Source organism: Cervus canadensis, chromosome 9 (assembly GCF_019320065.1).
Source record: "Cervus canadensis isolate Bull #8, Minnesota chromosome 9, ASM1932006v1, whole genome shotgun sequence".
NCBI lineage: Eukaryota > Metazoa > Chordata > Mammalia > Artiodactyla > Cervidae > Cervus > Cervus canadensis.
Window position 1 is genome coordinate 76,359,106 of NC_057394.1, and position 13,965 is coordinate 76,373,070.

Below are 13,965 nucleotides of genomic sequence, written 5' to 3' on the forward strand. Positions count from 1 at the left end.
AATGGTAGAATTTCCTCATTTTTTATGACTGAATAATAGTCCATTGTATACGCCACAACTTCTTTATCCATTCATCTATTGATGGGCACTTGTTTCCATGTAATGCTTCTGTGAACATGGGGTACAGATATCTCTTTGAATTAGTGTTTTTATTTCCTTTGGACATATTCCCAGAAATGGAATTGCTGGATCACATGATAGTTCTATTTTTAACTTTTTGAAGAGCCTCCGTGCTATTTTCTATTGTGGCTGCAGTACAGAAAATTCTGAAGCTTCTCTTTGTTTCAGTTGCCTTTTTGAGATGGGAGTAAAATGGGCATTTACCTTATTACATATGGTTGTTATGAAGAAGATTAGGTAAGTTTGTACATATAAAGGAATTAAATAATCTTAATACAGAGTAAGTGTGCATTAAATAGCCTTTTTTTAAAAGAAAAAACCAGTTTTCAAAGTAGCATTGTGGACCTTAGAATTCCTGGTGGCATAAGGATCTAAAAACATTTTTGCGATGAACCACATATAGGAACCCACTTCCGTAGTTTAGAGTTCTCCTTTCTTGTGCAGTAGAGAACTGTTTAAAGGGACAGTGGCTACACATGAAGTACATCAACTCCACAGAGTCACAAGGCCTGGAGTGAATCTTAAGTCCATTTAGTCCAATAAATAAAGCAACAGCAAACACTCATTCTTTTATACCATTTAGTCCAATAAATAAAGCAACAACAAACTCGACTCATTCTTTTCCTCCTTGCTCTACAACAAGATGATGCATGTTTCGATGAAGACAGTGGAGTTTGTTTTCAGAACAGCAGACTAGTCTGCAGTGTGCGTTTTACAACTGGCTGTACCTTAGACTTCAACTAGACCTTTCATTGGAGTCTGATAGAACTGACCATAAAGGAGAGCTATTGCCAAAGTTGCCATTCTTTACTCCACATCCTTTTTATAGAAACCCCATCTTAACTGCTTCTCAGAATTTGCTTTCCTTAATGTTCTTTTTTATATTAAAATTTTTTTTTAAATTGAAGAGTAGTTGATTTACAATCTTAATGTTCTTTCTAAACCAACATCAAGGAATATGTAAACAAAGGCAGCAGCAATTAGTTAACAAAGAATGAGGTATTCAGGGGTTTTGCCTATTGAAAATTGCCCAGCAACATGGGATGGAATAAATCAGGCCAGAGGCTGGGGTAGTTTTAATAAGCTCTTTTGTCCAACGCCCAACCAATTTGACTGATTTCTCTTTTCCTCATTATCTTTCTCTACTTCAGTGTTTGCTTGTCTAATTGTTTATTTTCCGTTCCTCTACCTGGGATTTTTTCCCCTCAGCTACGTCTTGTGGTCCTTCCTCCACTACATTTTACTCTTTCCATCTCTACATTGTGGAAGAGGAGATAACGAAACCTTTATATTTTAAATTAGAATATTTCCTAAGTCCTCTGTTTTTCCCTCAGAATCTAAGATTGCTTTTAATTAAGGGGCACTGTGAACTTTTAGTGTGCTTGATGAGAGCACTACTGCTCATTTGGGTAGAATAAGTTTTCACTTGAAACTGTCCCTGGCATCGCAGGATAGTTAACACCCCTGACCTCAGTGCCAAGTGCCAGTGACCCAAAAATGCCTTCCCACATTTCCACACACTCCACAGAGCAGTGGTGGAGCCTCTGATTTAGAACCACTGCTTACTAACCTGCTAGAAGTGTATCATCCCAGTACTGAATTTGGCTGCTCATCGTCAGCTGTTCTTTACAAATTGATGGAGCGTCTTAGTTGCCAGAGTTTTTATGACTAGAGAAAATCTACTACTTGAGCCTGTAAAGCTGTGTCATTTAGACTATATCTGTCACTTTTCAAAATTCAAGATGTTGGGAAAAGTAAGTTGTTTATTGGTGCTTTGCAGTGCTTAGTCACTCAGTCATATCTGATTCTTTATGACCCCATGGACTGTAGTCTACCAGGCTCCTCTGTCCATGGGGATTCTCCAGGCAAGAATACTGGAGTGGGTTGCCATGCCCTTCTCCAGGGGATCTTCCTTACCCAGGGATTGAACCCAGGTCTCCCTCGTTGGAGGTGGATTCTTTACCATCTGAGTTACCAGGGAAACTATATATACTTCACATATATATATATACTTATATATACTTCATATATATATATGTATATATATATACACACTTCATATATATATGTATACTTCATATATATATATATATTAAGTATCTTAAGGAAAACATTAGATTTTCATAAAGTTATTTGTTTATGAAATGAGTTATAACTTTGTCAAAGTGTATTCATTTTTAATTTAGAGGATTAAAGTTTATAGCTCAGTAAAGAACCTGCTTGCAGTGTAGGAGACCCAGGTTCTATCCCTGGGTCAGGAAGATCCCTTGGAGAAAGAAATGGCAACCCACTCCAGTATTCTTGCCTGGAAAATCCTATGGACAGAGGAGCCTGATGGGCTACAGTCCATGGGGTCGCAGTTGTCGGACACGACTGAGTGACTAAACCACCACCGTAGTACAAAGTGCACACACACTTTAGAATCTCTTGTACTAATGATTTGTAAATCTGCACATTGAGTATAATGTTTTAGTTTATATTGTTATACAAGTAATTAAGTTGTAAATTTCTTTTTTATATTTCAGAGAAAGAGATTTGAAGAAAACTGGGCACAGGTTCAGCAAAGCCAGGAAGAGAAACAGAAAAAGAAGTAAAAAGCAGAACAGTCATAATAAAATCATGGAGGAAAACTCATTTGAAACCTTAAATTATCTTACACCAGGAGATCAGGACCCATCTCAGAGTGAAGAGGAAGACTTAGAAGAGACCAAAAGGAAGTCGGAGTGTTCCTTATCTGTTGGTCTGAGAAATGAAGTGGGAGATTTTGTGAATGTCTGTAAGGATAAAAGACAGGAAGACATAAATTCTGAAAACAGTTTGCCAGATGTTATGTCTGTAGTGGAGTTGGACAGTCCACCAAAGAATTACCTCCCTAAAGATAATGATGACTTGTTTCTAAGTTTGTCATTGATGCCAAATGAAAGTTCTGTTTCTTGTCCAACAGTGACTCAAAATCTTTCCTATGTAGCAAGTGATGACTGTTCTGTCACAGAGGTAGAAAAGCATATTGAAAATAGGAATATCATGACATTAAACACCCAGGACAAATTTATTGAAGCCCCATGCTCGTTTATGCAGAAGGGAGAGATGGTAGATGAGAGTCTCCTGAATGAAACAAGTCCGTGCTATCAATATACATCCAGAACATCAGATAAAGTTTTAAGAAAGGAACAAGCAGTAAATAGAACTAAAAACAATAACTGGGCTTTTTTCTCAAATGATTTGTCTGATGGTGATTTACAGTGGGGCTCTGATAGACAACCCTATTTTGGTAGCTGGCCTGAGGGGCCTTATAAGTTTATATGTGAACAGAGACCAAAGAAAGATAGACGGCAAAAGCTGGCTCATCCTGACAGCAGGGGGCAGTTGATCAAATTGATCTCCACTTCGGAAGGGCCAGGAGACAGTCCAGAAACATTGATAGAAGAGAAGCTAGCGATAGAAAATGAAGACTTGTCATCTCCAACTGAGAATATAGAGTCAGTCATAGAAACAGAGACAAACATCTTTAAAAGCCACTTCTTTAAACTGGATATCCTGAAGAGTACCTTACATTCAACAGAGAATAAAAAGAGGAGGCAGAAAAGGATTTTCAGTTTGGCACCAAACTTTAACTTACTGGGACAGAGTCATACCAATGTAAAAGAAATGGGGAAATGTGACTTGTTAACAGAAAGCCATGGGCTAAAAATTATTTTGGAAGAAGAAAAAGATGAAATTTCAGAAATAAATAATGAAGAGAATAAGCAACACATTATGACCTTCGATTATCATCCATCATGGTTTTACTTTGACATTTACTTTGACATTGTCAAAGATTCTCTTCTAAATGTTGGTGGACAATTTTATTCTCATCACCTGCTATTTAGTAGAGTAAGGCATTCTGTGTATTTTTACAGAAATCCCATTCCTTCTCTTATGCTACAGTATCCATCTAGCTTTTGGAAGATATCTTTTTCAGGCAAGAAACTGTTTTCGACTTTGAACTCTGAGAGGAGAGTAGATGATAAACTAAATGATGTAAGGTTTACATCTTCAGAAATTTTAAGTAGCCAGCCTGATACTTTGTACTCTTTTGGTGTCACCTCTGATCTGCACTCCTTAAATAAAAGTTTTGTTGAAAAGCTAAAGACATGGGAAGAACCTCAGCCTTTACCGTTCCTACACAGTCAGGATAACCAAGATTTAACAAGCCCTGACTACTTTGATTCCCTTGAGCTACCATTATCACAGGAGTTTGCCTTTCAACTTGTAAAGCTTTTTGGATCTCCTGGAGTTCCAGTGGGTAAATTGAGTTTATTTGGTACAAATAAAAAGTCCAATTTAATATATGCAAGTAATTTTTGAGGTGTTTCTACCTCGTGTTAGTGACTTCTTGCAGTTAATTGATCTTGCGATGCTTTTCAGAGGTGGAAGTAGAGGATGTATAGCAAATGGTGCTTGATGGAGTCAAGCCCCCACTCCCACCGCCAGGATGACCAGTAGTCTGAAATGTCTTTGAGCATGTTGAATACTTGGACTCTCAATTTAAACAGTAGGAAGAATGAAGAATGAGACAGGCTAACAGTGATTGGTAACAAATAAAGATGGACTGCTTTATTTTTGGAAAAATTTTTCTGCTTTCTGCATTTCCCTTGTTTGGCATATGACCCTTTCTCTTTCACAGTTGGGCTTATAGATATGAGAATAGTAAAACGATGGACAATGAAAATTAAGTGATGAAAAAATACCTGAAATCAGTTTAATTTTTAAAGACTGTCTGAGAAGGGTACTGAAAAGAAGGTTAGGAAGGAGTCTGACTGGTTGACTTACTTTTTTAAATATTATAAGTAATATTATTATAATATTATAAGTAAATATTATAAGTACATTTCCTCTAAATAATATGCCTATTTAAGATGCTGAATATCTTAAAAAGTAAATGAAGAGCATATCCCAATTTTTCCTTGTCTGTAAGTCAGTTGCACATGTTAATGATTTCATGCAATTATATGTCCCCTTCCTTGGGGACAGAAGCTGTAAGAGCCAAGAAGTAAAGCTCCAGTCCCTGCATCCAGTATCTTCCTGATACTCTTTTTCTTCTGCACCTACCATTGAGCCTGGGATTCCCTCACACTTTAACTTCCAGTGGTTTTAACTTTGCTCCTGAACTTCTGCTGTTTTCTACATATTTGGTTAACTCAGCTCAGACCCAAGATTGGTTAAATCTCAGAGTCTGAGGACTCACAACTATCAACCTGTTCTGGTGTCATTCTTAGCATTTTTGTAAACTTTGTGATAATCACATTGTTACTATTTGCTGCCATTTTCTATTCTCCTAGATGCACCAAAGAAACATACCAATTTTAAAAGTTAAATTGCATTTGCTTTTAAGCCAGGAATCTTATTCCAAAGTTCATATTCTGAAATTGTATGCAAAATTCTTTGTGTCATTTTGTGCCATTTTTTCTGGGAGAAAGTCCTTAGATTTTATCAGGTTCTCAGGGATGTCTGTGACCCAAAAATGTTAATAATCACTGCCTTAGATCAGCACCAGAAAGCATGAAGGCACTAGTGGGAAAAGATTCTAAACCTCCTCCCCTGAATGCACAATACCATCATAATCAACAATAATGATCCAGCATCCATTAATTAAGCTTTGGAAAGCTTTTTAGAGGAAATAGACCTCATTCATCAAGTAGCTTACCTTCTAAATGGGGAGACAAGACTAACACAAAACAAAATTATTGTGCCTAGAAAATATAAATGATAAGCTTATGAATATTTTATGAGTGAGGTTAGCTGTGCCAAAGGGATTGTAGAAGAGAATATCGGGTTGTGGTTTTGTCTGGGATGGCTCCAAATGGGAGTGAATTGTAAACTCTGCTTATATCATACAAATGTGACTTAAAAGAAAAACAGAGGGAAAGAATTTTACATTTGGAAATAGTGTATGCTTGAAAAATTCTTGCCTGACTAATCCCATGGACAGAGGAGCCTGTCAGGCTGCAGTCCATGAGGTTGCAGAGTAGGACCTCTTTGTGAAATGAGGTCTGAGTACGAGCACTGCAGAACATGCTTAAAAAAGGAAAGGAGAAAACTCTAAGTGGAGGCTGTAAACCAATTCGTTTACAGCCGAAGGTCGAAGGGGCACAGCTCTGGCGTATCTACGGTCTTGTCAGTAAGACAGGGAACTTGACTTATATTATTAGAAAGTCTGTAGACACAGTAGGATTGTATAGTAACCATATATAGACCTGAAAAAACAAAGCTACTCACGTTGCTAGGGATGTGCAAGTATAGGAAGAATATCTTGTATGGTTTATTTTATTTTATTTTTTTCTCTCTTTTTTTTTTTCTTGTATGGTTTAATTTGGCTGATTTGTTTAGATCAATGCATGGACTTGCTTATGAGTATCTTAATTGTCAGGATTTCCGCCCCCGTACACTCTTACGTGGAAGGAGCAATTTGCAAGAAGACTAAACTTGCTGTGCTTGCATTATTCTATACAATGTCTCAGGAAAAGATGCCTTCCTAAATTTATGCCCTGTGACAGTACCACTTGAAGCTGCTGATGTGTATATATTTGTATTTACACTAGAATATGAACTAAGATACACATCACTTTACATATATACATAAGCATTTTTATTGAGTCTGGGTAGTGTTTGCTAATAGGAATCTGAGACAAACTAATTCCTGCTTTAGCTGTCACTGAAATATCTTCAAAACCAGGCTTTTATCATTATGGAGGTCTAGATATCATATTTGCATATCTTCATATTCAGGGTTAAAAGTATGTGTGACAGGAGAGATGAAATTTGTTCTCTTCCCCCCGCCCCCAGAATCTTTGTTGCCAGAAGACTGTGTGGTTCCCCTCGACTGGAAGACACTGAAGATGATCTACTTGCAGTGGAAGACATCAGTAGAGGTATATTTTTATGCTTTCAAAGATCTTCTCTAATTGGTTTCTCTTTTTTATTATTAATTTTTAATGCAATTTTTTAAAGTTACTTTCCATTTATAGTTATTAGAAAATACTGGCTATACTCCTTGTGTTGTATAATACCTTCTTTTTAAAATAATTTTATTTATATATGTATTTATTTTTGGCTGCTCTGGGTCTTTGTTGCTGCACGTGGACTTTTTCTAGTTGCGCAGAGCAGGGCCTACTCTCAAGTTGCAGTGTGTGGGTTCTCATTGCCATGGCTTCTCTTGTTTCAGAACCTATAGGCTCTAGTAGGCTATGTAGGCTACAGTAGTAGGCTCTAGTAGGCTACAGAACCACAGGCTCAATAGTTGTGGCACACAGGCTTAGCTGCTCTGCAACATGTGGAATCTTCCTGGACCAGGGACCAAGCCCATGTCCCCTGCATTGGCAGGTGGATTTCCAACCACTGGACCACCAGGGAAGTCCGTATAATACATTCTTGAGCTTATCTTACACCCAGTAGTTTGTACCTCCCACTTTTCCACCCTTATATTGCCCCTGCCTCCCATAACCACTTGTTTGTTCTCCGTATCTGAATCTGCTTTTTTTTTGTTTTATTAATTAGTTTGTTGTATTTTTAAGTTCCACACATGATGTTTATAGTATTTGTCTTTTACTTTCTGATTTGTTTCACTTAGCATAATGCCCTCTAACTGGTTTCTTAAAAAAAAAGAAATCCTATTCATCAAATGTAACATGAAGAGCTACATCCTTTGTGTTAAATTAGAGAAAGGATGTATGTGAATGGTTGGATAATCTATGCATGTTTCTTTCAACTAGTCCCAGAGAGAAAGTTGCATTTAACTCCCTAACGTTGTTGTGGTATAGGCTGGTATAAGGGTCAACTGTGGGTGACTGAGGTGCCTGTTTTAGGAGAGTCATTTATTTTTCTTTACATCTTTTTCTTCTGTCCACTCCTCAATCTTGTTATAATAGAGTAACAGCTACAAATTAGATTTATATTTACTTAACTTGGAAGCACCTCATTATGGGTACGTTCTAGTGGTCCATGACAGTTCTGACAGGCTATTAATTTTCCAGGCAGCTGGAGGAGGACTGGCTGAGAAGGTTAGAAAGGTAACAGAGACTCTGGAAAAGCCAGTCCTCTGTATCTTGTAATGAGGAGATGCTGGGATTCTGTTTATGTTAGTTGGTAGTTACTTAAATGTGCTCAAGGGCAATGCTAGAGGTACATTTTGAAATGAATAGTAAAATCAAGGTTTAGGGAACCATTATAGAATTATATGTTCAGGATAGTAGGTATTTCTTATCTTTTCATGTAAACACAGCTGTGGGAAAAGTAGATTCGTTTGTGTGCTCAGGTCTTAAAACCAAATACATTTTAAAAAATTTCTTATTTCTCCTCATTGCATGGAGACCTTGTTGCTACCTAAATACATACACACAAACACACAAACATGGATACTTTAAATGTTTAAACTGACATTTGTGTTTATTAGGTTTCTTTTTCACTTGGGGACTGTTCCTTTGTGAGTTAAATGATGGTGCAAAACTTAACCCCAGTGCCCTATATTAATCATTATTATTATATGTATTTTAATTATAATTTCTAGAAAAGACAGAAGAAGATTGGTTAAAAAAAAAAAAAGAGAACTCCTTGAACTGTAAGTACAACTTATTCCAGAGAACTGTATATGATCAGAAGGAAATGGATGTTGACATTATTTGGTTGTAATAGCTCATATGTACAATAGAAGAGTAAATACAAAAAATGTAGTCTGTTGCCATAGCAACCCTGTGTGCTGTTGCACATCTGATGTTTTTATTTCCTTTAAATGTAGATCTTTTTGTGAAATACAACAAAGCTTAGATTGTTGCTACCAAATTTATTTTCCAACTTTATTTGTTAGAATATATTTTAGAGCATTCTGTCAATACGTAGTTTATGATGAATTCTCTTCCTACCCCCCACAGATTGATATGTGATGAGGACTGGGAATTAGGGATATAGGTTATATTTAAATATTAAAAGATTCTCTAGGAAAAGAGGTAAAATATGTAGACAAATGCATGTTATATTTTAAACTTGACACAAACTGACATTAAAATAAAAACATTGCACTTTTTTTCAAATGCCTAAATTATGAAATAAACACAGCTGCTACTATTTCAGTATATATCTGCACTTGATAAGGATTGAATGTACTATGCATTAACCATATGTTTTCTCTTTTCATTATAACTCTTATTTCTAAGAGTATCCTGTGTTTCCATTTCCCAGCTAACTAGAAACGCACATATGCCCAGTAAAAATATTTCTGTTTGTTTTAAACTAGGTTCTGCTGAAAGAAGGGGAAAGGCTAAAGATTTGGGAGAAAGGAACCACTAGAAAATGTGGGATAGATAGAGGAGGGGAAGAGATTCCAGAGAAAGGACATGAACAAATTCATTCATTTGTTCAGCAAGTGTTTATTGAGTTGCCTCAGTTTAGACATTTTTCTACACACCGAGGATGTGGCAGTGAAAACTGGCCTCGTGGAGTTTATGTGAGGATTGAAGTTAGGAAGCGAGTGTTTACCTTTCCCCTCAATGTGACACCAGGATAAACAGCACACAATAAGCATGGGCATATTTGGCAGTGGCTAATTTGGCGGGTCTTTTCTGTCTGCTGATTTTGTGTCAAGGACACTTTATGAACCATACTTTCGATTTTTGTGTTTATCTTTTACATTCATGCTAAACTGACTGCCCTCTGTGAACCTCATAGAGCAGGCATCCCTAATTATTAGTCTTCTCTTGGGGAATTTTATGAGTGCTGTAGCTATGTACAGCATTTTTATAATTGTAATGAGAATGGGCCTTTGGTTTTGTCTTTGGCATAATGATCAGTGGGCCTCAAGTGGTAAACAGAAATTAAAAAGAAGGAAATAGCAAGAGAATGTGGTTGGCTCTTGGAGCCTCAAATCCTCTGCCTGCTGGTGGCCAGAGTGTTTATACTGCCTCACTCCTTTAAGGAGGTCGGGCAGCCTGCTGGAAAGAGGATGGGTTCCCATCTTGAAGCTCCTGCCGACCCGCTATGTGACCTTAAACAAATTGCCTTCTCAAAGCTGCAATGTTTTCACCTGAAAAAAAACCAAAAACAGGTTTATGATACTAATCTGTCATGGGGATATTAACTGAGGATTAAATGAAATAACTTGTGTGAAGTTTTTGAAAAATAATAGGCTCTTAGTAAGGGTTAATTCCCTTCCCCTGAGTATCTTTGTTGGTTGCAGCTTTGATTTGAAATGCTCCTGGCAGAGCAATGTATTGACTTAATAAACTTGTTAACACATTTGCATGAATTAAGTGTATTTATTTTTAACTTTACAGTGTAAAAAAGCTGGATCATCAGGGAATGGGACATAGACCAGGCTTTGATTTAGAAACAGAAGGTTGGGCAAAATCCAGAGGACAGGCTCTTGAATGAAGCAAGACCAGGCTGGGTGTGGGGGCTGTGGGACTGTGTGAAATTCTGGATGCCGGTTGGGCGGGACGCATAAATAGTCATGAGCTTGGGAAACTGACTGACAAACTCCATTCCTGTCACCATTCTGTCTGGACTTGTCTGGGCTTGTGTTTGTTTGCAGTTGAATTCTCCATCTTCCAGGTACTGCTGAAGATCCTGATCATCAAGAAAGAGAGCTCAGTGCCAACCCGAAGGATAATGTAGAGTGATATAGTCATTGGACTGAAATTGGTTTGAATAATCTGTTCAACTATTCTGATCAGTTTCCTGAATACTAATAAAAAACTCAGCAAAAGAGGTAATAACTTGAATAATTTATTATCTAATTTTGAAGATATTTGCCCTATTTCATTTCATGAAGAAAATAAGACCCAGGAAACTTGAGTAGATTATTTTTAAAATTGCATCAGAATAGAAGGATAGGCCCCTTTATCCAAATGTGGGTCCATGATTCCATTTCTAGAATTTCAAATCCAGAAAGCTCTGAAAACCAAATGTTGTTTTGTTTTGTTTCTTAAATGTCTGGCATTAAAACTAAGTTGGCAGCAAAATTTGACCTAAACAGTCAAGTTAGTTTTACTCCTTATTTACCCCAGGTAGTGTGACTTTTCAGACATTTCACTGGAGAAATATTAATGTGTTTAATTACCATGGGTGCCCTAGACCCCACTAAAAACTTTCTGAATTCTGAAACAATTCTTACCTCAAGGATTTTGGTTAGGGATTGTGGGACTTGCACTATGCTACAGTAACTATTATTTTTATTATTGCTATTATTTCAGTTTAATTGTACTTAACAGATTTCAAATATGAAAATTCATATTTGAAAAACAAGGTGTGATGTCTCATTATTCAACATGTAGGCATTTATGTAATCCCTCTGTTTTTGGAAAGGGAGTATTGCCTGCCTTATCTTACCTTGTACTCTTCTCATCCTGTTTTATCTTCTCCAGGGAATAAACCTCCAGGCTTCTCTAGAGGGCTGTCCAACTGTGTGGATGTCTGTTTGTTAAACAGACTTTTAACTAACTTTCCTGTTTAGAGCCCCACTTCCAGCACTGAATTTTCCAGTTCCTGAAATTTTAGGGGTTATGCAGAGTAAATGGTATTTCTTCTTGACTTTCTATAATTCAAGTTTTGTTTCTTAATTGTTTTTCCAAATTAGTTAACACTAGGCCTTTTGCTTTCCAGTTTTTAATTATTTTGTTGCTGTGATCTTTTTTCTTACAGTTTATGTTAATACTTAAAAATAATACTCATATCCTGCATTCTCCTAACACCCCCTTCTGCCCCCCCCCCCCCCCAAAAAAAGCCTCTACATTCTCCTGGGGTTTCAATGAGAGACTGGAAGCTAACTATTTGTATTCCATCTGCTTGGTTGGGAATTGAGTGTTTTATTTAAAATAGCTCAACATTTTCCCTAGTTCATTTTGTAGTTTCAGTTTATCTTTTTGCTAGACCATAAGTCTGATCCAGACAGAGACCAAGGTCTCCAGTGTTTGGTTGAACTCCCTGAGATCTTGCTCTTTGTGCAGGCTCCTAGTGCTGTTGAGAAACTGGACTCACCTTTGGCCTAGGACGGGATGATTTCAGACAAGAGATAATCAGTATTAGGGTTGAAACACAGATGGCTGCAGAGGAGACTCTGGCATCTGGCAAATCTTTGCTTTCTTAGGGCCCTTCAGTAGCAACATTTATGGATTTCTAATGAATACGCCATCATGGCTGTGCATAAGGGTAATAGTATAAATATTTAACAGTGAGTATGGCATGGCTAATGACCAATTCTGAGACTCTGTGCTGTATTGAAGCGTATCAGCTAACTATCCACCCAGGCTTGTACTTTGGGTCCAGGATGCCCCCAGCTTTCTCTAGCCACTGCCTTTATTACCTTGCCCTAATTTCCAGAATGGAGCTTTAGAAAAATGGGCTGGGACTACTTTCCCTACCTCCCAGGCTTCCTCTTCAAAGCTTATACTCCTCAAGTGTCTCTATGCACAGTGGTGGCAAATACTTGGTGCTGTAGAAACAGATTATTGTTATCGCCTAGGGAGAGGAGTATGATCTCAAATAGAGAGAGGGATGGAATGTAGGAGGCAGAGGTAATGTGATGTTAGAATGAGCACAGTCAGTCTTATCCAGAGGACATTTCTGTGTTGGCAGACTTATCCCAGGCCACCGAGTCCTGAGCATTTCCCCTGAGCATTTCCCCTATTGATTCAGCCCAGCAGACACTCTGCATGACTGCCCTCCCATTGTCCCCCTTCCCTAACCTCTTCCAGCTTCCTGTATCCTTCATCCAGCTTCTAGGGGAAGGACGAGGGAAGAACCAGGAGGGAGGAATTTTAAGTAGAGAGGCGCTACCTCTGAATGGCCAAATAGTGCAGTGCAGACTGGTGGAAGGTGAAAGCTGGAGGTGCTAGAGCAACTTTGCTGTCCTACAAACCATTACTATGATGAGGTAAAGAAAATAATCTTAGAAGTAGTTTTTGGCAAGCAAAGAAACATTCAATCTAATTATTATTGTTTAACAAGATGTGGAAAAACAAGGGGGTACACAGGAAGAGCTCATGGAAACCAGAACTTAGTCTAGTGGGAAGAAACAGATACACAAACAGCTTTAAACAAACTGTGGTTCTGAGGAATAAATTGGGGAAAACAGAGCCTGTTGACTAGTTAAATCTGAGAGCTAAGAGAAAGGAGAAGTGGCTAGGGTCACTTTCAGCTACTGCCAGCCATTTTCTCCTCCTTGGGCTTTACACACTCTCAGAATTCTGTCTGTCCCTTGTACTTTCTTTCAACAGATCCACTGTGGGGGGTGGGGGGAGGTGCAGAGACCTTAAGTGTGATCCCGAAGCCCCGACTTCAGCTGTCTGCTCTATTCTCCATCTTCGTACAGGGCGGGAATTGCCAAAGTGCTTGCCTCCAGCTCAAGACCTCTCTTCTAACAGCACACTCACATTTCCCAGCACCTACTTCACTGCTCCAGCTGCCACCGACACTGCAGTCTCGGTGTGCCCAAACTTCTAGTCCCCAAAGCTGTGTGTCCTCCTGCTGCCCTATCCATGCTGCCTGGGACACCCTCTACAGAAGGAAATAGAAATGGACAGAAGTCTCATGCAACACTGTCCAACAGAAATATGTCAGCCACATACATAATTCAGGCTTTTCTACTGGCCACATTAAAAAGCAAAAAGAAACATGAAATTAATAATATATTAACCTAATGTACTCACCATACTATCAACACATGAATATAAAAGTTATTGAGATATTTTACTTCATATTTTTCATATGGAACCTCTGAAATTCAGTATATATTTTAATCTCACTTGAAAGTGAAAAGTGAAAGTGAAAGTCATTCAGTTGTGTCCAACTCTTTGTGACTCCATGGTCCAGGCCAGA

The 13,965-nt window shown here is 38.0% G+C and overlaps 1 protein-coding gene across 2 annotated transcripts in view; it reads left to right on the forward strand.

Annotated features, from left to right (window-relative positions):
- Positions 1–13,965, forward strand: part of N4BP2L2 (NEDD4 binding protein 2 like 2) — an 81,545-nt gene that overhangs the window by 49,079 nt on the left and 18,501 nt on the right. For both annotated transcript variants that reach the window (XM_043477467.1, XM_043477469.1), the window contains 4 exons: positions 2,646–4,405; positions 6,946–7,031; positions 8,666–8,716; positions 10,702–10,858. In XM_043477467.1, the coding sequence (XP_043333402.1) occupies positions 2,646–4,405; positions 6,946–7,031; positions 8,666–8,689 (1,870 nt within the window). In that variant the 3' untranslated portion in view covers positions 8,690–8,716; positions 10,702–10,858. Of the gene's footprint in view, positions 1–2,645; positions 4,406–6,945; positions 7,032–8,665; positions 8,717–10,701; positions 10,859–13,965 lie in introns of those variants that run through there.